Source organism: Saimiri boliviensis, chromosome 10 (genome assembly GCF_048565385.1).
Source record: "Saimiri boliviensis isolate mSaiBol1 chromosome 10, mSaiBol1.pri, whole genome shotgun sequence".
NCBI lineage: Eukaryota > Metazoa > Chordata > Mammalia > Primates > Cebidae > Saimiri > Saimiri boliviensis.
The window spans coordinates 42,952,311-42,977,205 of NC_133458.1; the positions used below are offsets into that span (position 1 = coordinate 42,952,311).

At 37.8% G+C, this 24,895-nt stretch overlaps 1 protein-coding gene and 1 long non-coding RNA gene across 4 annotated transcripts in view; both read left to right on the forward strand.

Moving 5' to 3' along the window:
- LOC141580172 (uncharacterized) overlaps positions 1-14,901 on the forward strand; it is a 143,102-nt gene extending 128,201 nt beyond the window's left edge. The window contains exon 6 of the long non-coding RNA XR_012512262.1: positions 14,642-14,901. This is a non-coding gene — a long non-coding RNA (uncharacterized LOC141580172). The remainder of the gene's footprint in view (positions 1-14,641) is intronic.
- A 3,309-nt stretch (positions 14,902-18,210) lies between these two features.
- Positions 18,211-24,895, forward strand: part of PPP1R3A (protein phosphatase 1 regulatory subunit 3A) — a 42,998-nt gene continuing 36,313 nt past the window's right edge. The window contains exons 1-2 of one of the 3 annotated variants that reach the window (XM_074379202.1): positions 18,308-18,492; positions 19,014-19,096. In XM_074379202.1, coding sequence (XP_074235303.1) covers positions 18,397-18,492; positions 19,014-19,096 — 179 coding nt within the window. In that variant the 5' untranslated portion in view covers positions 18,308-18,396. Of the gene's footprint in view, positions 19,097-24,895 lie in introns of all 3 variants that reach the window. The other 2 variants (XM_074379201.1, XM_003921070.3) reach the window with 2 other exon arrangements.

Consider the following 24,895-nt stretch of genomic DNA (forward strand, 5'->3'; position numbering starts at 1 on the left):
TTTCATATACTCTACATAGTGAAATGTAGACATACACAAACTTAAAATATAATTTTAGATAATATGTTGTACCCTTTGTTTTCTATCTACAGACTCTGTAGGGTCTGCATCTTCTAGATTACAAACTCATGGCCTGGTCAAATAATGAAATATAAAATATAGACAACTAAGTAATGTTTCTGGTGTTTTTACATTATTAAACATTATTAAGAATTATACCCTGCCTGGTAAATTCAGTTAATTCTTTAAATTGTTGCAGAGACATAAATTATTCATTATCACCCAAAACTGTGCCAAGTACTGCATAAAGCATATACATAATCTTTGAAACTTTTGGATAAATTCATAGTTATTACTGAATTTTTACCTATATTAAGTAATCCAAATGACAGAAGACCCATGAAAAAGTTAATCACATATCTTATAATACTACCCTATAAACAGGGAGGAAAAAAAGTAAGTTTTTGTATGCTCATTTATATAGGATTTCATAATAAAATCCCAGTAACTCTTAATTTTCCACAGTCAAATTTTATTTCCTTCCACGTCTTATGTTGCTTCATCCTATTTTAAACCATTTATTGAATTCTATAACAAGAAAGACTAATATGGACTAGTGGAAAAGTACAAAATAAAGAAGTCACATAATTGGCCTAGTGCAGAAGGCAAAACATTTTAGTAATCTGTACTAATGGTGACAGTTCAAAAATAACCATATGTCTCTAAAATAGAGTAGTGTAAAACAAATCCAAAACAAAGCAATTCTTTCTTCTGCTCTTATTTGGATATAGACATAATAGAAGGTCACCAATATCATGCATTGGGATTTACTCTCTTTACTATGGAAAATATCTGATCTAAACAAAGAATAGTGTTCTGCTTAACAAAATGCTTTGGAGATGGAGAGTTGCCACATATACCACACATGAATAACCATTTTGTAATGATTTAGAAGGTACTTCAAGATCTTATATTGTGAACATTGATTTTTACTATATTGTAGAAGCACAGAAATAGCAAGAAAATGTATCATTAATAGACTACTAGGAAGATGAGGGCTTATGTTAAATTCATTCATTCTGCCTAGTATCTACCCATTTACCCATCCATCTATCCAGTCATTGATCTATTGATCCATGGATGCATCTATTTATCCATCCCATCCATCATTCATTTGCACACTATGGGATTTATGGGATACAGGGTACACAAAATAGATATTTTTTTCTCATGGAAGTTTCACAATAAGAATACACTATAGCTATACTAGATAATGGGATTTTAAGCGATCTTTTCCCTTGTAAATTTTTAGCTATGTAATTTTGACTGATATAGATATTTTTATTATTTTAAAGCTTTCTATTAACTCATTTGATCCTTTTGAGGTAGTAACTATTAGTCTTATTTTACAGTTGGGGGAATAAAAGCAGAGAAAGAGTGAATAATTATCTATGGTCACTCAGCTAATAAATAGAAGAAGCAGGCTTACGCAATGTCTCTTCAGGCACTGTGATGCTGTGTTCTCAACCCCCCAGCTATATTATCTCTCAATAGCTATATTATCTCTCAATAGCTATATTATATCTCAATAGTAGGAGTATATTAATATAATCAGCAATATTCTAATATTATCAGCAAGAATAACAATAATAATATATACCACTTTTACTGCTTATAATAGACTTGTCACTATTGACAACTGCTTATAGATATGCACTAATTTAATCCTCCCAGTGACCAAATAAGTTAGGCATTATTGTGGTTTCCTTCATAAAATGCAAAATGAGGCACAGAGTAGTTTAATATCCTGCTCAAGATCAAATAATAATAATAAAGTAATCAAAAAGCTTATAAGAAAAAGAGCAGGCATTTGAATTGGGTCTTTTATTTTAAAACCCAAGATTCTATGCCAAGCAGCCATAAAAAAGAATAAGAGCATGCCATTTGAAGAAACGTGGATGGAGCTGGAGGCTATAATCCTATGTTAACTAAGGCAGTAACAGAAAACCAAATGCTGCATGTTCTCATTTCTTTTTCTTCGAGACAGAGTTTCGCTCTTGTCACCCAGGCTGGAGTGCAATGGTGTCATCTCAGCTCATGGCAACCTCTACCTCCTGAGTTCAAGCGATTCTTCCACCTCATCCTCTTGAGTATCTGGGATTACAGGCACACACCACCATACCCAGATAATTTTGTATTTTTAGTAGAGATAGAGGTTTCACCTTCTTGGCCAGGCTGGTCTCGAACTCCTGACTTCAGGTGATACATCTACCTCAGCCTCACAAACTGCATGACTCACCATGCCTTGCCCGCATGTTCTCACTTATATGTATGAGCTAAACATTGAGTACACATGGACACAAAGAAGGGAACAACAGACACTGGCGCCTACTTGAGGGTGGAGGGTAGGAGGAGTGAGAAAATCTAAAAACTACCTATCAATTATTATGTTTATTATCTGGGTCATGAAACAATCTGTACACCAAACCCCCACGATACACAACTTACCTATATAACAAACCTGCACCCTTGAACCTAAAAGTTTAAAGAAAGAAAGAAAAAGACCCACCACACTCTTGACTACTTTGCTAAATTTCTTCCACCAGCTAAATATGTTTAATGAAATAAATATTGTATATAAAATTTGATATATATTGGAACAAGATGGCCAGCTAGATGCAGCCAGGTGGAACAGCTGCCACTAAGGGACTGGGACTACTCACTGGTACACTCCTAACAGATCTGCAGAGGAAAGGCACTAAGATGGCAGGGAGGGAAGACACAGAAGCTGGGCTGAAGGGGAGGAAGCTGGGAACCCTACAAGGGGCTGCATTGCACCTTTCTGGCTCCCACCAACTCTGGTGGAATGGGTGAGTTGAACTGGCAAGGAGCAGCCTGCTGTTCTCATAAACCTCTGGAATCCTGGCAGGAGGTGACCCTTTGAAGGCCATGGACACTTGAATTGGCAGGGAAATCCGCTTAGAGAAGTGTTAAGCTCCACAGCAGCCAATGTGGAGCCCAGAGGGTTTGGTGTGAGAGCATCTGTAGCAGAGCATGGCAAGGAATGCCCATTCCCTAGGCTCCACTTGCTCCCATGGCAGAGTTTGGCCCTAGGGAAATTGCACATCTAAGCTCTGCAGGGTAGTCTTGCTCATCAGAAGACACCAGTCCTACTTGAGCAATCTTTGGTCTGCTGGCCTCTCCCAGGGCCCCAGCCTATCCATGCCTGTTTGCATTGCATCTTCGGGCTCCCCAGGGGCCCACTTTATAGCTGCTAGGCTGGCAGACTGTGCCTGACTAGCAGACAGCTCTACTAGGGCAGCCTACAGGGTCATGCATCAGCCTGCCTCCTTCCTCCCCAACTGCACCTTCCCTGGGGGCCCATGGCCACCCACCACATCGCTTTGCTGGTGTGTGTGCACACACAAATTTTGCCTTCCCAGCCCTGCCAGCACATGTATGTGCATGTGTCTTACCCTGCCACTGCTTCCAGTGGGAATGCTCTCTGCCCCTTCCCTCCTGCTGTACTGCCATTGCATTCAGAGCCTTGGTGAGCACAGAGCCCACCAGCCCCAACCCTGCCAGTGCTCTGCCCCTGTGTTAACACCACCACCAGTGTGATTACATGCACAGTTACCAGTGGGACCCCGAGAGCCATGCTGTCTCCATTGCTGCTGTGAATGCAGGCATGGAAGAAGGCACCCCAGAACCTGCTAGCACCCTGTCACAGCTGATGAATATGTACCTCACTGTGCTGCCACTGCTGTTGCCGCTAGCACATGTGAATGAGGACAGATCCTGCTGCCACCACCCTATGAAGCACTTTGGCTGGATGGTACCCATCAGAGGGTAGTTGCCAGTTGTCCATCAGTACCTTTGCTCCACTGGTGCAAGTGGGTTCCTAACCTTGAGGAGATGAAGAAGAAAGCTGGGCCTGTTACAGATCCTCCAGAGTTAGAGCACACAGTCCAGGAGATGGTATCCGAGTTTTGGTCCCTAAAATCTTCCAGAAACAAAGCTAGTAAACTGAACCCACCTTATATCACAATCAAAATCTTAAGGTCATCAAATAGGATAAAAGGGAAAAAAATCCAAAAGATAGCAACTTTAAATATAGGAGGAACATTAGCCCACAAAGATGAGAATGAGCCAGTACAAGAACTCTGAAAACTAAAAAATACAGACTGCATTCTTTCCTCCAAATGACCACACTGTCTCTCTAGCAAGGGTTCCGAACTGGGCTGAGATGGCTGAAATGACAAATGGAATTCAAAATATTGATAGGAATGAAGATCATTGAAATCCAGAAGTATGTTGAAACCTGATATTGTTTGGCTCTGTGTCCCCACTCAAATATCATCTTTAATTGTAATCCCCATGTGTCAAGGGAAGGACCTGGTGGTAGGTGATTGAAACATGGAAGGATTTTCCTCCATGCTGTTATTGTGATTGTGAGGGAGTTCTCATGAGATCTGATGGTTTTGAAAGTGTCAGTTTTGCCTGCGTGGTATCTCTCTCCTGCTGCCATGTAAGATGTGCCTTCCTTCCCCTTTGCCTTCTGCCATGATTATAAGTTTCCTGAGGTGTCCCAGCCATGTGACACTGTAAGTCAATTAAACCTCCTTTCCTTATAAATTCCCATTCTCATGTAATATCTTTATAACAGTGTGAGAACAGACCGATACAAAATGTTATCCAAGGAAGCCAAGAATTATGAAAAAATGATACAGGAGCTGACAAAAAAAAAAAAAAAAAAAAAAAAAAAAAAAAAAAAAGACTGTAGCCGATCTCATAGCACTGAAGAACACATTACAAAAAATTCACAATGTAAGTATTAATAACAGAACAGAAAAAGCTGAGAAAAGTATCTCAGAACTTAAAGACTGGCTTCTGGAATAAGACAGCCAGATAAGAATAGAGAAAGGAGAATAAAAAGGAACAAACAAAACCTCCAAGAAATATGGGATTATGTAAACAGACCAAATCTATGACTCATTGATGTCCCTGAAAGATGTGGGTAGAATGAAACCAATTTGGAAAACATATTTTAGAATATTATCCAAGAGAACATCTCCCACTTAGAGAGGCCAACATTCTAATTAAGGAAATGCAGAAAACCCCAATAAGACATTTCACAAGAAGACCCATTCCCAAGACATATAATCACCAGATTCTCTAAGGTCAAAATGAAAGAAAAAAATGGTAAAAGCAGCTAGAGAGAAAGGTCAGTTTACTTACAAAGTGAAGCCCATTAGTCTAACAGAAGACCTTCTAGAAAAAAAACCCTACAAGCCAGAAGAAACGGGGCCAATATTCAACATTTTTTAAAGAAAAAAATTCCAATGAATAACTTCATATCCAACCAAACTAAGCTTCATAAGCAAAGGATAAATAAGATTGTTCTCAGACAATGCTGAGGGAATTTATTACCACCAGACCTGCCTTATAAGTAGTCCTGAAGGAAGTACTCAATATGGAAAGGAAAAACTCTTAGCAGCCGCTGCAAGAACACACTTAAGTACACAGACCAGTGATACTAAAGTAACACACAAGTCTACGTAATAACCAGCTAACATCATCATGGCAGGATCAAATCCACCCATATCAATACAAACCTTGAATTTAAACATGCTAAGTTCCCCCAATTAGAAGGTAAGGAGTGACAGGCTAGGTGAAGAACCACAAGACCCACTGGTATGTTCTCATCAAGAAACCCATTTCACATGCAGTGACACCTGTAGGCTCAAAATAAAGGAATGAAAATAAAATCCACTAAGCAAAGGGAAAACAGAAAAAAACAAAAACAAAAAAAGCATAGTTTGGAATCCTAATTTCACAGAAAATAGTCTTCAAACCAACAAGGATTTAAAAAAAGAAAGACATTACATAATGGTAAAGGTTCAACTCAACAAGAAGAACTAACTATCCTAAATATATATGGATGCAACACAGGAGAGCCCACATTCATAAAGTATGTTCTTAGAGACCTTCAAAGACTTAGACTCTCATACAATAGTGGGAGACTTCAACACTCCAGTGACAGTACTAGACAGATCAAGGCAGAAAGTTAACAAAGGTATTTAGTACCTGAACTCAGCCCTGGTTCAAATGAACCTGAGGGATATCTACAGAACTCTCCATGCGAAAACACTCCCTTATCACCACAGAGCACATAATCTGACAAAAACACTCCTCAGCAAATGCAAAAGAACTTCAATAACAACTACTCTCTTAGACCACAGCACAATAAAAGTAGAAATCAAGACTAAGAAATTCACTCAGCCGGGCGTGGTGGCTCATGCCTGTAATCCCAGCACTTTGGGAGGCCGAGGTGGGTGGACCACGAGGTTAAGAGATCGAGACCATCCTGGTCAACATGGTGAAACCCCGCCTTGACTAAAATACAAAAAATTAGCTGGGCATGGTGGTGCATGCCTGTAATCCCAGCTACTGAGGAGGCTGAGGCAGGAGAATTGCCTGAACCCGGGAGGTGGAGGTTGTGGTGAGCCAAGATCGTGCCATTGGCCATTGCACTCCAGCCTGGGTAACAAGAGCGAAACTCTGTCTCAAAAAAACAAAAAAAAAAGAAATTCACTCAAAACAATACAATTACATGGGATTCAATAAACTGTCCCTGAATGACTTTTGAGTACATAATGAGATTAAGAGAAAAATCAAGAAGTTATCTGAAACTAATGAGACAAGACCTACAACGTACCAGATTCTGTGGGACACAGCTAAGGCAGTGATAAAAGGGAAATTTGTAACACTAAATGCCCACATTAAAACGTTAGAAATATCTCAATTTAACAACCTGAAATCACAACTAAAAAACCTATAGAACTGATTTGATTTGGCTGTGTCCCTTCCCAAACCTCATCTTGAATTGTAGCTCCAATAATTCCTATGTGCTGTAGTAGATGCCCTGTGGGGGATAATTGAATCATGAGGGCAGTTTCCCCCATACTGTTCTTGTGGTAGTGAATAAGTCTCACAGGATCTGATGGTTTTATAAGGAGTTTCTCTTTTCAATTGGGATTTCTCCTTTCTCTCTTCTCTGCCACCATGTAAGATGTGACTTTTGCCTTCCACCATGATTGTGGAGCCTCCCCAGCCATGTTTTTTCTTTATAAACTCTCCAGTCTCAGTTATATCTTTATCAGCAGCATGAAAATGGACTAATACAGTAAATTGCTACCAGGAGTGGGGTGCTGCTGTAAAGATACCTGAAAATGTGGAAGTGATTTGGAACTAGGAAACAGGCAGAGGATGAAACAGTTTGTAGAGATCAGAAGACACGAAAATGTGGAAAAGTTTGAAACTTCCTAGAAACTTGTTGAATGGCTTTGATCAAAATGTTGATAATGATATGGACAATGAAATCCAGGTTGAGGTGGTTTCAGATGAAGGTGAGGTACTTGTTGGGAACTGTAGTAAAAGTGACTCTTGCTATGTTTTAGCAAAGAGACTTGCAGTATTTTGCCCTTGCCCTAGAGATTTGTGGAACTTGGAACTTGAGGAAGATAATTTAGGTTATCTGTTGGAAGAAATAGTGAAGCAGCAAAACATTCAAGAAGTGACTTGGATACTGTTAAAAGCATTCAGTTTTAAAAGAAAAACAGAACATAAAAGTTCAGAAAATTTGCAGCCTGATAATGCGATAGAAAAGAAAAACCCGAGGGCCGGGCGCGGTGGCTCAAGCCTGTAATCCCAGCACTTTGGGAGGCCGAGGCAGGCGGATCACAAGGTCAAGAGATCGAGATCATCCTGGTCAACATGGTGAAACCCCGTCTCTACTAAAAATACAAAAAATTAGCTGGGCATGGTGGCGCATGCCTGTAATCCCAGCTACTCAGGAGGCTGAGGCAGGAGAATTGCCTGAACCCAGGGGGTGGAGGTTGCGGTGAGCCGAGATCGCGCCATTGCACTCCAGCCTGGGTAACAAGAGCGAAACTCCGTCTCACAAAAAAATAAAGAAAGAAAGAAAGAAAGAAAGAAGGAAAAACCCGTTTCTTGAGGAGAAATTCAAGCCAGCTACAGAAATTTGCATTAGTAATGATAAGCCAAATGTTAATCACCAAAACAAAGGAAACAGTTTCCAGGGCATGCCAAAGGCCTTTGTGGCAGCACCTTTTATCACACAGGAAAAAAAAAAATGTTTTTGTGGGCTGGGCCAGTGCCTCCCTGTGGTGTGCAGCCTAGGAACTCAGTGCCCTGCATCCAAGCTACTCTAGGCATGGCTTACAAGGGGCCAAGGTACAGATTGTGCCCTGACTTCAGAGGGTGCAAGTATAAAGCCTTGGCATCTTCTGTGTGGTGTTGAGCCTATGGGTCAATAATTGAGGTTTGGAAACTTCTGCCTAGATTTCACAGGATGTATGGAAATGCCTGGATATCCGGGCAAAACATTGCTACATGGGAGGATCCATCATCAAGTACCTTTGCTAGAGTAGTGTGGAAGGAAAATGTGGGGTCAGAGCCCCCACACAGAGTCCCCACTGGGCACTGCCTAGTGGAGCTGTGAGAAGAGGGCCACTGTCCTCCAGACCACAGAATGATAGATCCACCAACAGCCTGCACTATACACCTGGAAAAGCCACAGACATTCAACTCCAGCCTGTGAAAGTGGCCAGGAGTGGGGGCTATACTCTGCAAAGCCACAAGGGCAGAGTTGCCCAAGACCATGGTAACCCACCTTTTGCATCAATGTGCCCTGGATATAAGACATGGAGTCAAAGGAGATCATTTCAGAGCCTTAAGATTTGGCTGCCTCACTGGAGTTTGGACTTGCATGGATCCTGTAGCCCCTTAATTTTGGCCAGTTTCTCACATTTGCAATGGGTGTATTTAGCCATTGCCTGTATCCCCATTGTATCTTGTGAGTAACTAATTTGCTTTTGCTTTTACAAGTTCATAGGTGGAATAAACTTGCTTTGTCTTAGATGAGACTATGGACTATGGACTTTTGAGTTAATACTGAAATGAGTTAAGAACTTCAGGGGACTGCATGGAAGGCATGATTGGTTTTGAAATGTGAGGACATAAGATTTTAGAGGGGCCAGTGGTGGAATGATATGATTTGGCTGTGTCTCCACCCAAATCTCACGTGTGTCATGCATGCCTTTCACCCATGACTGTGAAGCCTAACCAGCCACGTGGAGCTGTGAATTCATTCAACCATTTTCTTAATAAATTATCCAGTCTCTGGTATGTCTTTATCAGCAGCATGAAAGTGGACTATGAACAAGAACCAAGAATAAACCAACTCCAAAGCTAACAGATGAGAAATGAGCAAAATCAGAGCTGAACTAAAGGAGATTGAGACATGAAAAACTATCAACAAATCAGTTGAATTTTTGAAGAAAATAATAAAATAGACCACTATCTGGAAAAATAAAGAATAAAAGAGAGAGGATACAAATAAACACAACAGAGATGATGAAGGGGATATTACCGCTGACCCCACAGAAATACAAGTAACGATTTGAGAATATTGTGAACACCTTATGCCCACAAATCAGAAAACAGAAGAAACTGATGAATTCCTGGTTACATACACTCTCCCAAGGCTAAACTAGGAAGAAAATGAATCCCTTAACAGACCAATAATAAACTCCAAAATTAATTCAGTAATACATAGCCTGTGTACCAAAAAAAGCCCATTACTAGATGTGTATTAGTCAGTTTTCACACTTTTAGTAAAGACATACCCAAGGCTGAGAAGAGAAAGAGGTTTAATTGGACTTAAAATTCTACATGGCTGGGGAGGTCTCAGAATCATGGCTGGAGGAGAAAGGCACTTCTTACATGGCAGCAGCAAGAGAAAAATGAGGAAGAATCAGAAACAGAAAACCCCTCTACTCTAAAATTGTGTGGTCAATTTTAGAGTAGGTGCGATGTGGTGCTGAGAAGATTGTGTATTCTGTGGATTTGGGGTGGAGAGTTCTGTAGATGTTTATTAGGTCTGCTTGGTCCAGATCTGTGTTCAAGTCCTGGATATCCTTATTGATTTTCTGTCTCATTGATCTGTCTAATATTGACAGTGGAGTGTTAAAGTCTCCCACTATTATTGTGTGGCAGTCTTAAGTCTCTTTGTAGGTCATTAAGCACTTGCTTTATGTAGCTGGGTGCTCCTGTATTGGGTGCATATATATTTAGGATCATTAGCTCTTCTTCTTGCATTGATCCTTTTACCATGATGTAATGCCCTTCTTTGTCTCTTTTGATATTTGTTGGTTTAAAGTCTATTTTATCAGAGAGTAGGATTGCAACTCCTGCTTCTTTTTGCTCTCCATTTGCTTGGTAAATTTCCTCGATTCCTTTATTTTACCCTTGTGTGTCCTTGAAAGTGAGATGGGTTTCTTGAATACAGCACACTGATGGGTTTTGACTTTGTATCCATTTTGCCAGTCTATGTGTTATGGTTGGGGCATTAAGCCCATTTACATTTAAAGTTAATATTGTTATTTGTGAATTTGATCCTGACGTTTTGATGCTAGCTGGTCATTTTGCCCATTAGTTGATGCAGTTTCTTTATTGTGTTGATGGTCTTTACCATTTGGTTCATTTTTGGAGTGGCTTGTACCGGTCATTCCTTTCTATGTTTAGTGCTTCTTTCAGGAGCTCTTGCAAGGCAGGCCTGGTGGTGACAAAATCTCTCATCAATTGCTTGTGTGTAAAGGATTTTATTTCTCCTTTGCTTATGAGGCTCAGTTTGGCTGGATATAATATTCTAGGTTGAAAGTTCTTTTCTTTAGGGATGTTGAATATTGGCCCACATTCTCTTCTGGCCTGTAGAGTTTCTGCTGAGACATCTGCTGTGAGTCTGATGGGCTTCCCTTGGTGGGTAGCCCAACCTTTTCCTCTGGCTGCCCTTAGCATTTTTCCATTCATTTCAACCCTGGTGAATCTGATGATTATGTGCCTTGGGGTTGCTCTTCTTGAGGAATATCTTTGTGGTGGTCTCTGTATTTCTGGACTTGAATGTTGGTCTGGATAATATCTGAAAGAGTATTTTCCAGCTTTTATTCATTCTCCCCATCACATTCAGGTACACCTATCAAATGTAGATTTGGTCTTTTCACATAATCCCATATTTATTGAGGCTTTGATAATTTCTTTTCACTCTTTTCTCTAATATTGTCTTCTTTTACTTAATTTAGTTGATCTTCAACCTGTGATATTCTTTCTTCTGCTTGGTTGATTCGTCTATTGAAACTTGTGTATGCTTCGCGAAGTTCTCATGCTGTGTTTTTCAGCTCCATCAGGTCATTTATATTGTTCTCTAAGGTGTTTATTCTAGTTAGCATTTCATCTAAGCTTTCTGCAAGGTTCTTAGTTTCTTATCTACCTGTGGTCTTTGAAGTTGGTGACTTTCAGATGGGGTCTCTGAGTGGACATACTTTTTGTTCATGTTGAAGCTATTTCTTTTTGTTTTTTTAGTTTTCCTTCTAACAGTAAGGCCCCTCTGCTGCAGGACAGCTGGAGGTCGACTCCAGACCCTGCTTGCCTGGGAATCATCTGCAATGGCTGCAGAGCAGTAAGGGTTTTTGCCAGTTTCTTCTTCTGTTATCTTTGTCTCAGAAGGGTACCCACCTGACTTCAGTCTGAGCTCTCCTTTATTAGGTGTCTCTTTGGGTATACGGGGGTCAGGGAGCTGCTTGAGGACACAGTCTGTCCCTTATAGGAGCTCAAGTGCTGAGCTCGGAGCTCCATTGTTTCATTCAGAGCTGCTGGGCAGTTCTGTTTAAATCTGCTACAGTGGAACTCATAACTGCCTTTTTTCCCAGGTGCTCTGTCCTGGAAAGGTGGGGCTTTATTTATAAGTTCCTGACATACTGCTGGCTTTTTTTTCAGAGATTCCCTGCCCAGCAAGGAGGTAATCTAGTCACAGTCTGCCAGCAGAGGCATTGCTGAGCTGCTGTGGGCTCTGCCCAGCTGCTGTGTGAACTTCCTTGCAGTTTTGTTTACAGAGATACAGTTAGAACTGCCTCAGTAATAGTGGTCTGCCTCAGTAATGGCAGACTGCCTTGGTAATGGCAGACTTCCTCAGTAATGGCAGACTGCCTTGGTAATGGTGGATGCCCTTCCCCCCACCAAGCTGGACCATCCTGGATCCAGCTGCACTTACTGCAAAACTCTCAATCCAGGGAGTTTCAGATTGCTGGTCTTTGTGGGGTTGAGTCCCACTGAGCCAGATCACCAGGCTCCCTGTTTTAGTCCCCTTATTTTCAGTTCAATGGGTGGCTCTGTCTCCCAGGCATTCCAGGTGCCAGTTGAAAGGGCCACCCAGATTTGTGTGGGTTTTTGTGTGGAGACTCACAACACTGGCTGAAACAGCCATGCTGGAAACTCATGGCACTTTTCAGCCTGGGAATCTCCTGGTCTGTGGGCAGCAAAAACTCATTTGGAAATGTTGTAATTACTCACCCTCTGCTCTTGCTGGGAACTGCACTCCAGAGCTTTTCCTATTCGGCCATCTTGGATCCTGCCCAGGGTTACTTAATAACAAGCATGGGTCTAGGACTTAGGCCTGCTGATTCCTAACACAGTGTGCTTAGCTATATTTTTAAATATAAAAATGCATATACTATGAGCATAAATTTTATAGGTCAGTTAAAAATTCTCTAACATATTATTAGATGATATCTGTCTTTAAGCTTATAATGTATTTTCCTTCTAGGGTTAATGGTGGAATCACATACATGTCAAGGGAGAATCCAGTTGACCACTGAAATTTCAGTTTCGTTAAATGTAAAATGAAGAAGTTATCTCTGATGTGTGCTTGCTAGACACCCTAGAGATCTAGATTTCTGACTCTACATTTATATGTCTTTATTTTGGTCAAAATTTAAGGCATATTACACAACCCATATAAAATAAGCACTTGGTGCTTGAATATTATACTAGTTTTTCTTTTATAAATTAAGTTAATCTGAATGCTGCCTTTGGTGGCAAAAATATTCTGCTGTAACATGATCAATTATCTATATTGAATCATTCAACTCTTCAAGAAATAAATTACACATCCCTTTACAAATGTAGTGACCAGCCTGGGCAAGGTAGTGAGATCCCCATCTCTGAAAAAAAAAAAAAAAATATTAGCCGGATATGTGGCATGTTCTTGTAGTTCTTGCTTCTAGGGAGGCTAAGACAGGAGAATTTCTTGAGCTCAGGAGGTTGAGGCTGCAGTGAGCCATGTTCACAATACTATACTACAGCCTGGGCAACAGAACAAGACCATATCTAAAAACAAAACAAAACAAAAAAAAACCCTATTTTGCAAAGTTTCCATTCTATTCTGACTTAACTCTGCATGCCCTATTGGTAGATATGAACATTTTCAAAGAATACTTTTCATGACTGACATCTGAAGAACAAATCTGTGTTTCAAACTGTTTGAAGTGGTGTCCTTTAGTAGTCTTTTAAACTATTAAATATCAATATCAGTTCTAAGAGATTAAATAATTCATTTTTGTAACTTAAATCAGTAATTCCCAAATAGAAATATAGCAGTGTCTCTGAGGGAGAGAGAGGACAGTATAAGATATTAAATTTATTAAAGGGGGCATAAGCTGGAAAAGGTTGAGAGACCTTGTCACAAAGAAAAATTATCTGGACACCCCTGGAGATCTTTCGTCAAATAGAAAAAAGAAAGTTCACAAAAGTTAATTGATTTATAAAAAATAAATGAAATCCAGAACAAATTAATTTTAATGACTGTTTTCCAAGAATGATTAATTTGTTCATTACGAATTCTAAAACTAGAAGTTGGCATATGTATGGAATAATTTGGACAATATTGGACTGAAGGAAAGAGAGAGCTGAGTTCAAGTCCGCTTTCTGTTATTAAATAATGAAGTCCTTCATTGTTCTGAATTTATATTTTCTTATGTGAATATGAAGGGACTAGCCTAGATGATTGCTGAGTGCCCTTAAAGTTTGACAAAATTCTTGTTATTTATTTATTTTTTTTTGTAAAAGCATTTTATAGTTCCCCTACCAAAAACAGCATATAGTATGTAGAGGGATAATAGCTACAATTGTTTTTATGACTAGAACTGAAGAACCTGACTATAGCAGACAGACTAGGAGATAATGCATCTTAACTAGTTCTGTCTCTCAGAATCACTTGTGAAGCATCATCCTCCTGGAAAATCTGATTTGAATATCTTTCCCAGTGATTTTGACATCTACCTCTAGTTTTAAAAACTACAGTTTCAGACTCTCTTTTGACAAAAAAGTTTATTGAATTTAGGTTGCAAAAACCTATTCTAACATGGGAAAGAAATGCAAAGCCCTAATTAATTTTAAAATAAATCATTTCTTTCCTACCTATTTGTGGGTAAATTCAATCTCTCTTGTTTGTGATTCTCACTGGATCAGAGCTGACAGACTTCAGATATTTTAACTCTTTTTTCTTGAACCCGTGACAACAGAAGATCAGGTAATAGAAACTCAGTTGGCATTGAGATGGAGTGTGTATAAATAAAGAGGAACATACATAAGTATTTTAAATTACGTATGTATACATGCTATATATAATTACATTTGCTTGTATTTCATATCTTATCTCTTCTGTTTGCCATCCAAACCCAGTTGTCACCCTTTTCAACATTTTCCACCCTGTTTTCTGCTGCAGGACACTGACCTGAATGAACTATAATAGTTCCCATGCCCTCTGGCCAATAGGTAGCTCTGGAGGACATCCTGCAAAAGGAGAGGAGTGAATTCAGTATATTTATGCTCCTGGATCAGTTCTGGCAAAGTCATCTTCAACTGGCTGTGTCCCTTAACCAGGTCTCCAGCTGGTAAGCTCTTTATGGCACTCTTTGCTTTTAAGTTCTGGTAAGTGTTCCCTTCCCTTATCCCTTGAGGGATGGTAAAAGCTCTGATGCAACTGACCCCAGTTTGTCACACTAGTTCTTGTGGCTTCTCTGCATTTACACTTTATAAATAACTCTTGTAAATAAACCCTTCTGGAATTATCTTATTTGACCATGCCATCTATTTCCTATTTACTGAGTTCCTGACTGATACTATTTTTTTATGTTAGTGGTACATTTGAGAATCTTTAATTAATACCAAAAAATATATAATGCATGGATACTTGAACTTTAGTTTGTAGAAAAAAAAGAAAAAGTTCTCTCTACTCTTTTGAAAACAGTATATACTTTAGCAGCTGAGGAAGAATGTGATAAAACCTGTGTTGGAATTGAGGTAGTGGTGGATATGAGAAAATGGGACTTTGGTCTGATCCAGGATATGGAAACAAAACGAGGAAATGTGATTTTTAACTTAATGCAAACACCAAGTCACAAGGCTAAGGCTGTTAGTATTTCTTTTCATGCTCCAGGGACACTTGATCTGTAATATTGCATTCATCTGGGGGCAGCTCATTAACAGAAAAATATAGGCAAGCTGGAAGGAGTTCATAGAGGAGTAACAAAATGATAGAAAGCACTGGAGGATTGACATGTGAGAAGAGATTAAAAAGATGAAATCACTCTGCTTTAGTTAAGTGGTGACTAAGGGGGAACATGTCAACTGTCTACGATTATGTGAAGGTTATAAATTCCAAAAGAAAGGCAGTGATTACTACAAATCAAGGGAGTAGTGCTCTGTGTAAAGAGACACATTAGCAAAGGAAAAGTTTAGATCAAATAACAAGACCATTTTCTAATGTAGAGCTATATTCTGTCTTATAAAGCTAAGTGTTACATACTATAGCCTTTGAAAAAGACAAAAATGAAACAAATAACAAATCATTTCTTAATGATATATATGGATTCTCTGTAGCTAGACAGATTACATATCTATCCCTGTATCTATTGATATGTCTTAGAAATCAGCCTTTTATCAACATATATGGGAATTAAAATAATGGCTGCTGCTATTACCATAGGTTTTGTGCTAGACGTTTAACAAGCATCTTGTTTAATTTTTAACATTGTACTTTGACTATTCAGGCAACTGCTGGTTAGAACATCTGAGTAACATTCTGAAGGTCATCCAGCTAGTAAGCAGCAGAGCCAAGAAATGGACCCAGGGGTCTTCATTTTCATTCCTTTGCTAACTAACCCCTGGGTAGTTAAAATACTTCAGTACATTATTATATCTTAAATTTTCATTATTCTATTATGTACCTGGCTATATGGACTATTTTACTTATTTACATAAAGCATTTTGTTACTGATTTCCTTGACTACATGGCAATATATTTTAGATACCTTAAAATATAGCTCTTTGTGGTAATCAGGTTTGCAAGGGACAGACATTTCCATAGCTATTACCCATTCTTGAGCAATCTTTGTGGTCACCACCCATTCTAGCTATGTGGATGAGATGAAGCTTAAATAATTTCATTTCTTTATCCTTCTAGACACTAGTCACTTAGAATTTAAGAAAATTTCTCCATCCACTACGTTATGCCATTCAAATTATCTAATAAGTTACACCATATTAATGAGGTTTTCATTTAAAAGAAATTATGCCTGTAATCTCAGCACTTTGGGAGGCTGAGGTGGGCAGATCACCTGAGGTCGGGAGTTCGAGACCAGCCTGACCAACATAGAGAAAACCCATCTCTACTAAAAATACAAAATTACCTGGGCGTGGTGGTACATGCCTGTAATCCCAGCTACTCGGGAGGCTGAGGCAGGAGCTCACCAGGAGGGAGAGGTTGAGGTGAGCTAAGATGTCACCATTGCACTCCAGTCTGGGTGACAAGAGTGAAACTCCATCTCAAAAAACAAAAATAAAACAAAACTAATCACCTTTCACATTTTATATATTTTTTCAATTTAGTTCATAGATATTTTGAAAGGAAACCATGCTCATGTCTAACATTTCAAACAGTGCAGCAGACTGTAAAATAAAATGAATAAGAGCCCCCATTCCCCTGCCACCTTTAAGCTCTATGGATAGAAGTAAATAAATACTGCTAACATCATCTTTTGTATCTTTTCAGGGATTTTCTATGCACAGACCTGTACACAGTTTCTTTTGTTCACTTAGCTGTTTATCTTGGTTTTGTTTCCATATTAGCATATGGAGTGCTCCTTTATCTTTCTAAAACATTCTATTACATGGGTGTAACATTATCCAATGCTCTTTCGAGGGACATTTAATAGGTTTCTAGAAATTTGTAAACCCACAATTCTGATATGAACATATATCTGTGTTTATCTTTATATAATTTCCCATACTGATAGAGCAAATTTCTGGATGGGGGCATTTCTGGATCAAATTGTGTGCAATTAAAAATTTTATAGGTTTTTACCAAATTATCATCCCCCAACTTGGGTTTTACAACACAAAAAACATATGAGAGTCTAAGCAGGCTGTTTATACTTTAAAACTCACATCAAGTTTCAAGGTGTTATGGTATCAACTTCTGCTTTGTGGGCATAAAATGGCCTCTTGCCAAAGAACATTTTATTCTGCATAAAGGTTTTACTCCTGGGCCAGGCTTACCTTTGCCCACTTATATTTGCAAGTCAATAACAATGTCTGTATTTTCCCATGGCTTAATTAAAAGAAAGATACTAATGTTTAAAGTAATGAATTTGATTACTTCTTTATTCTGGGCATCAGCTTGGGCTATTTCTTCTACTTGGAAAATCCACTTTGTTCTAATCTTGCATGTCTAAATTCCAACAACACTTATGCTTTATTTAAAACTATACCTTCCCCATCAGCATCGTATTTTCTTCCTCATAACTTTCAGCACCTCTATTTAACCCTTTTGTAATGAAAACTATCCATTTACAAATCCCTGAAAATGATAGTTGTCATTGTTAGTGGGCTCTGGAGCTCTCCAGTTCTGTAAATATTCTTATCTTCCCCTATTTGCACTTACCTGCTTCATGGATTAATTTAGTTCACACTACATATTCAGTTTTGTGATACTACTTTTATTTTCTTTTAAAAAGCTATGTTTTCATTTTTAACATCAACTGATTAAAATAATGTTTTTATCCTAAAGTTCCAGGATTTCCAATACAGCAGAACATGATTTAAAAATATCTCTTTGGAACTTAGCTCATAAACAAATGCAACTGTAAAAACTGAGAGTCAAATCTGAAACATCATACTGGAGGGAGTAGCGTGGATGCTATCATATTCAAGGCCGTTGGAGGCAGGCTAGCAGAGTTTGCAGGCTGGCATAGTTGACACACCATTGGATCTATTTATAGAGCTGACTTCTTTTTGCAATGTCAACTGTAACATTATACTTATTTTAAGCCTCAGTATCTCAAATATCAGCCTCTACTAGTTGTATAGTTCTCTCTTATTTGATATCAGAGAGTCCAATGGAGCCTTCTGAAGTACCTAGTCAGATTAGCAAAGGTAATTTTTTAGAAGTTCCTAATTTATGTGACTCTCTTTGTGAAGATGAAGAGGTTACTTTCAAACCTGGTTTCTCCCCTCAGCCGAGTAGAAGAGGTTCTGATTCTTCTGAAGACATATACCTGGATACCTCATCTTCAGGTACTAGAAGAGTTTCATTTGCTGATTCCTTTGGATTCAATCTCGTGTCTGTTAAAGAATTTGATTGCTGGGAATTACCAAGTACTTCAACCACTTTTGACTTAGGGACGAACATTTTCCACACAGAAGAATATGTTTTAACCCCACTTTTTGCCTTGCCTTCTTCAAAAGAAGATCTTATGCAACAACTCCAAGTACAGAAAGCAATACTGGAGTCAACTGAGTCTCTTCCTGGGTCTACATGTATCAAGGGTATTATTCGAGTTTTGAATGTTTCCTTTGAGAAGTTAGTATATGTAAGAATGTCTTTAGATGACTGGCAGACACATTATGACATTTTAGCGGAATATATTCCTAATTCATGTGATGGTGAAACTGACCAGTTCTCCTTTAAAATTTCATTGGTTCCTCCTTATCAAAAAGATGGCAGTAAAGTTGAGTTTTGTATACGTTATGAAACTTCTGTTGGTACATTTTGGTCAAATAATAATGGCACAAATTATACATTCATTTGTCAAAAGAAAGAACAAGAGCCAGAGCCTACAAAACCATGGAAAGAAGTTCCTAATAGACAAATAAAAGGCTGCTTAAAGGTAAAATCAAGGTGAGAATATATCTTACATACCTTCCTATTTATAATCTTAAAGTTTTTATGTCATTCTTTATTTCATGTGTTGTAAGGAAGTCACTCTGTTTAAAAATATACTGCTTAGTATGTAAAAAAAAAAAAATGGTGCCAGGCTTTAACAAGGACAAATCTATTCAAATAACAGCACCGTGTTATCCTTTCTCCAAATGTGAGAAAAAATATGGCTATAATGCAATAGGTTGGGGGTGAAGTGCAATGTGTATATTACTTTCCTAATGAGTTATAAATTATTCCTGTTCAAACCATGAAATCTAGATTATTCATGTATAAATTTATTTACTTTGATATTTAGAGTACATTTATTTTCAGTAGTTTTTAAATGTCTATGCTTTACTTTGAAACAGTTTTGATTAACATAAAACTATATTTGAATATGTATCTAGTTCTCAGAAATTTGTAAACTTCTCCCAAAAGCTGCAAAGAACTTCTTAATGACTGTTTAAGTTACACAGGGATGTTTGAAGTGATACATGTTAATTTAAACTGAAATTACTTTAATGATTAATAGAAACACATAAGTACATGTGTTATATATGAGTTAGACATACAAAATTTCATTAATTATAACCAATTATAACATTATGGAACACAAATTACTATAATTTAGTAAGAGTCAATGGAACGGAATAAAAAATGACCCAAATACAAATAGGGATATTCAGCTATATAGATTAGAGGTTTGGGATGTGACCCCTCATTAGTAACCTTGCTCTCTTGTTAATGTGAAAAATAAGAAAAACTGGCATTCAGATGTCTCTATAGTACATGGCTGTCTAATTTCAGTGACACTATGTAAGTAGATAAAACATTCAGGAGAAGTGAGACCCCCTCTGCTCCTCAGTATCCCAACGGGAAAGTCTACATTGCTCCAGCCACAGGCAAATGTTTGATCATCCTATGAGTGCTCCATCCTAACTGTCCCTAAACCCAGGATTTGGTGACTGTACCTGAAATACTGTAATATGTTGAAAAGGGAACTGTATTTGGAATCAATACACTCAGATTCTAATTCTCTAAGTAGAATTTAATAAAAAGCATAAGATACAATACTGGGAAATTTTTTTAAAATTATGCTTTAAAGGATAAATAATAACTACTAAATGCATTGTTTCAATGTGTTAATAAACTAAATGTGGTATATGTGGAAGCAGTGCAACCATACAAGTTATGTTTATTTTTATTTTCCTTTAAAGTAATTTAAAATATTGGCTTAATCAACTTTGTGAATTAGGCCAACTTTCTTGGTCTAAATCAAACTTTCTTTGATTTTAACTAATGCTATTTAGAGAGATAATATAATAATCTCTACATAGGCTAAAATAATAACTTAGATGTTTATGAAATTAACACATTAGCTACACAAAGTAAGTTCAACATTATTAAGCAAACTAATTCGTATGCATAAATATATACATATTAAATACTTTAAAAAAGATAATTAGTGAATATCTGTTAAACACCCTGCAACTTGCTCTAAATTTGGAAAAAGTGCAGCATTATTGTCTAAAATCCCATAAAAAAGACAATGTTGAACTCAGTGGATTTTTCTGCAATTTAAAGATGTGGTTTTAAAATTGCAAGCAATACCTACTAAACTGTGGTTTGTATAGGGGATTCCTTTGATAGGCCAAACTTGACTGATACCAAAAGACTCGCCAACTGATAGGCCTCATCTTCTACCTTGGTCCTGATATTTTTGGAACTTCTCCTAGTTGAAAATATGTAGAACTATATATATCCACACATACATTTGTATTCAGAACAGTAATGATTGGATTCATAGAGGACATCATTCAGGTTTTAATATTGCTTTGGGGAAAAACCTGAGAAGAACTAAACCACAGAATTGTATGAAGGCCTGTAAAGTTTTCTAATGAGTTATAAAAATGGAAAAAATCTCTCTCCCTCAAAACCACAAATACATTTTCTGCACTTCTGTAACTTAAAAATGACCAACATAATTCAAACCACATTTTGAAAAAAGCATTTGCCTCTGGAGGAGGCTTTTTGTGCTTAGTTTCAGTCCAACATGAATTTTTACATCTGATTTATATACCACTCAAAATGGAGTGTATAAAGGAAATCCTGACAGATCCTTAGAACAGCATGTGCCATAATAGAATATTTATACAGCTTTTCCATGATATAATTTATATGCAATGGGGTTTCAAATATTCCTAAAACTCACACAAGAGAGCATTATCAAATTTCTAAATGAATATTACAGTTGGATTTTATTGTGAAGAATTTGGTTAGTGAAAAATAGCACACCTTATTGGTGTTATTTTACAAAATGTGTACCTGGCTAAAATAAAAATGAACTAATACTTATTTGATCACAGAATTATAGCTTCTAAAATCTTCTCCCTCCAAATAGTTACAGAATCTAAATGGGTCACTTCTGAGAATTTCTGCACTTCCTATGTAGCTTAATTTGCAGGTCATTTCTTTCAGATGGTAAAAACAATATACATATATGTATATGTATATATATATGTATATATATATATATATATACACACACACACACACACAATAAGATTTTTTTATACCTGCAAATAAATTAGTACTAGTGTATAATATCAGTCATAGTTAAAATGAAAATTAGGTTGGCCTAGTATACAGAATAACATCTAACCTAATTCTTCTTAATACCAAAGATAATTTGCTATCAGAGTCCCTGAGATTATATCTTCTGAAAGTGTCAATAATCCCTTCTAATAAGTATGGAAGGAATGAATGTGGGAATACGAAATACATTTAGGTAGGATTTCTGTTAAATCAATCACCTACCCAGGCATTATGTTTTCTCTATGGAGAATTTTCTCGTGTTAGAGTTTGCAAATCTCCACATTGGTGTGGGTTGTCTATTTTCTTTTGATGTCTGATAGTCTATACACTTTGGACAGAAAGAAATATGTAGGAGAGGGGGGAGGCAGAGCTTGTAAAACTCATAGGCATGTGACTGAGAGTGACCGAAAGATATTTAATTGCACTGAAAGGCATGCATCATGAGATACTTTTTAAGTATCACCACGTATGCAGCACTGAGATACAAGCTAGCAAACAAACTAAGCAGATTTCTGATATATATGATAGGTTTTATTTTAAAATCAATGACAAAAAGTGACATTAATATAAATCAAATTAAATGTACATAGATATAAGCTAAAATAGCATGCAAAACAGTATGACCTCAAAAGTTAAGATTATAGGCTTCAGAGTTAAAGATATCTGAGTTTGAGTCCAAGCTCTCCTACATACTGGCAATGTGAACTTGGCCAAGTTAAGTTTGTTTTTCTGATATGTTAATTGAGAATAACCATAGCTCTATCTCTGTTTTTCCGTGAAGTAATACTTATAAACTTTGAGCATAGTGTCTGGTACATAATAAGTTATCAGTAAATGTTAACTGCTGTAAAAAGACAATGCTAACTCCAGCTTTAGGTGTACCTGGAATTTCCAGTAAGGCTTAAGCTGCACCAAAGTTCCTCTCTTTTCTTTCAGGGCTTCCAAATTTTCAGCTTTGGAGAGCCATTCCCTTGTCTCTTGCAAGATTTTAATCAACACGGAAAACTAACTTAACTGTAAATTTTCTTGAGATATGTATCACCTTGTATATGAAATACCTTAAAGCTGGAAGAAAACTTAGCAAAGTTAAAATATCCATATTTAATAGATGAAATAATGAAGAACCAGACTGAAAGGAATAAAAAAGGCATACATTTAAGATTGAACAGGCATGCATATAAATCTCAGTAAAGTTTACACTTAATAGCTCTGTGGCTGTGGGCATATTACTTCACAGCTCAAAGCCTCAGGTTATTCACCTGTCAAGCATCTTGATGTCTAGTGTTGTGTTGATTAGATTTAAATAAGATTATATACTTAAAGCTTCTATTATAGAGTGTTAGACACACATAAGGTTATCATCAAAAGCTCATCATCATAATTGTCCCTATTGTTATCAAATCTTGTTCAGCTAATTTCCTGACTCTTGAACTTGCATTATTTCTTCATACATCATAGGTTTCCTTCTTTCAGGCTCCAAAACTTATGCAACAAATGTTTACTAAGAGACTATGTCAGGTTCTGAGTTGTTAGGCGGCAGCATCTAACTGGGAAATGTGGCTGGAGACAGGTGCCTGTGAAGACAAGAAGAGGCCCCAAGGGAAAAGGCCTTGAAAAGCAGAGAGAAGTGAGTGGGAGAGAGAAAACACCAAAACCAAGCTCAGATTCTCTGGGTATATAATAGAAACCATAGATAGAAAATGAAATAATAATTATTTCCACTTGAGGTGTTCTAGAATATGTAACCTAGAGCTGACATTGTGTACTTACTGGCCTGTGGGGGAGTGGTCTGCTTTCTCAGCATCTTGGCTTTTTTTCCCTCACCGTCTGCTAAGTATATGTTCCCAATAGCTGGGTACACTGGTTGACTTCATCTGGTTTTGTATTTTATTAAGTGAAACCAATTTATTATTTTAAGTAAAGTAACTGCATGATATAGGTGTTTGCTGGTATTTATAACTTGGCCAGGTGAATGCAAATAAATCCTAAATGACTTTAATGCCAAAGGAGAAACTTGATTAGTCCTGAATTTTTGTGCTGTAGGAAAAGAACCAGTTTTGTTCAGGAATGGGAAAGAGAGAAATGCTTTCTAAGACATAATTCTAAGAATACAGAGGGTTTATCTTTCAGGGTGGTAAAATTGTAAAAATGAGGCCAAGAAAAGCATTGGGAAATGAGGCATAAGATATGGCTACATTGCGTGTTTTAGTCAGGGCTGTTAGATTGTGAGACTTCCTTAATTTACAGGTACAGTACAATCTGGGGTCCTGGAAATAGTCCAAAGAGGTGTAAATAGCCCCATGAGGCCTTCAGGACCTCATGTATGCCATAACTAACTCGTTTTGAGTCCACACTAATTGTGGAAGCTGGGTCTGTTTAAGGGAAGGACCTCTGGCAACGCCACATGGAAACATACAACACAGCTGTGTAGGGCTCATGGCGGGGGTGGGGGGGGGTGTTTGGAAGCAGCCAGCTGGTTGACAGCAAGGCGCCAACTGGCTTTGCATTTCCCTGGAGGTCCACCAAGGCTTACATGGCTTCCTGGTTTTGTGGAAATCCATACCCCATCCTAGACTTTCCCTAGAGTGGGTTTGAAACTTGTCTGGAGAAGAGGAACAAAAGGGTATCCTCCTTCAGGGTGTCTCTCAAGGATTGGTTGAAAGGAGTCATTATGAATACCATGCCTCTGGGATCTCTGGGAGCCTATCCTTCTAACTAAAGCCCATCTGCAGCCTGTAAAAATAAAGCAGGGCCCACTATTTCTGAGCCAAAAATGCTCCTGGTGAAAAGGAGAAAATTTAAAAAAATTAAAAAAGAAAAAAGAAAGGAAAATAAAAGATGGCACCACAATGAAGTGGGCCAACTTAGTTTTTCATTTTCCCCCAGTTCTGCTAACTGTGACTGTCATCCCTATTCCAGGTTTTTACCCTAATCCCTCAACAGCAATAATGCAGGGGAAATAACCTCCAGGGCAGACAGCTGAAGTGGATCCAATGGTCCAGGGCCCTACCAAACTTAAAAAACTCTCTAGACTCTGACATCTCATTTTGTAACCTTGCCTAAAATTTACATATATGTGTGTTTGTGTGTATATATGTGTGTGTGTTGTTTGTTTATATACATATGTACATATGCATACACATGTATGAAATTTTCCTTAAATGCAGACCCCCAAGGTGGCAG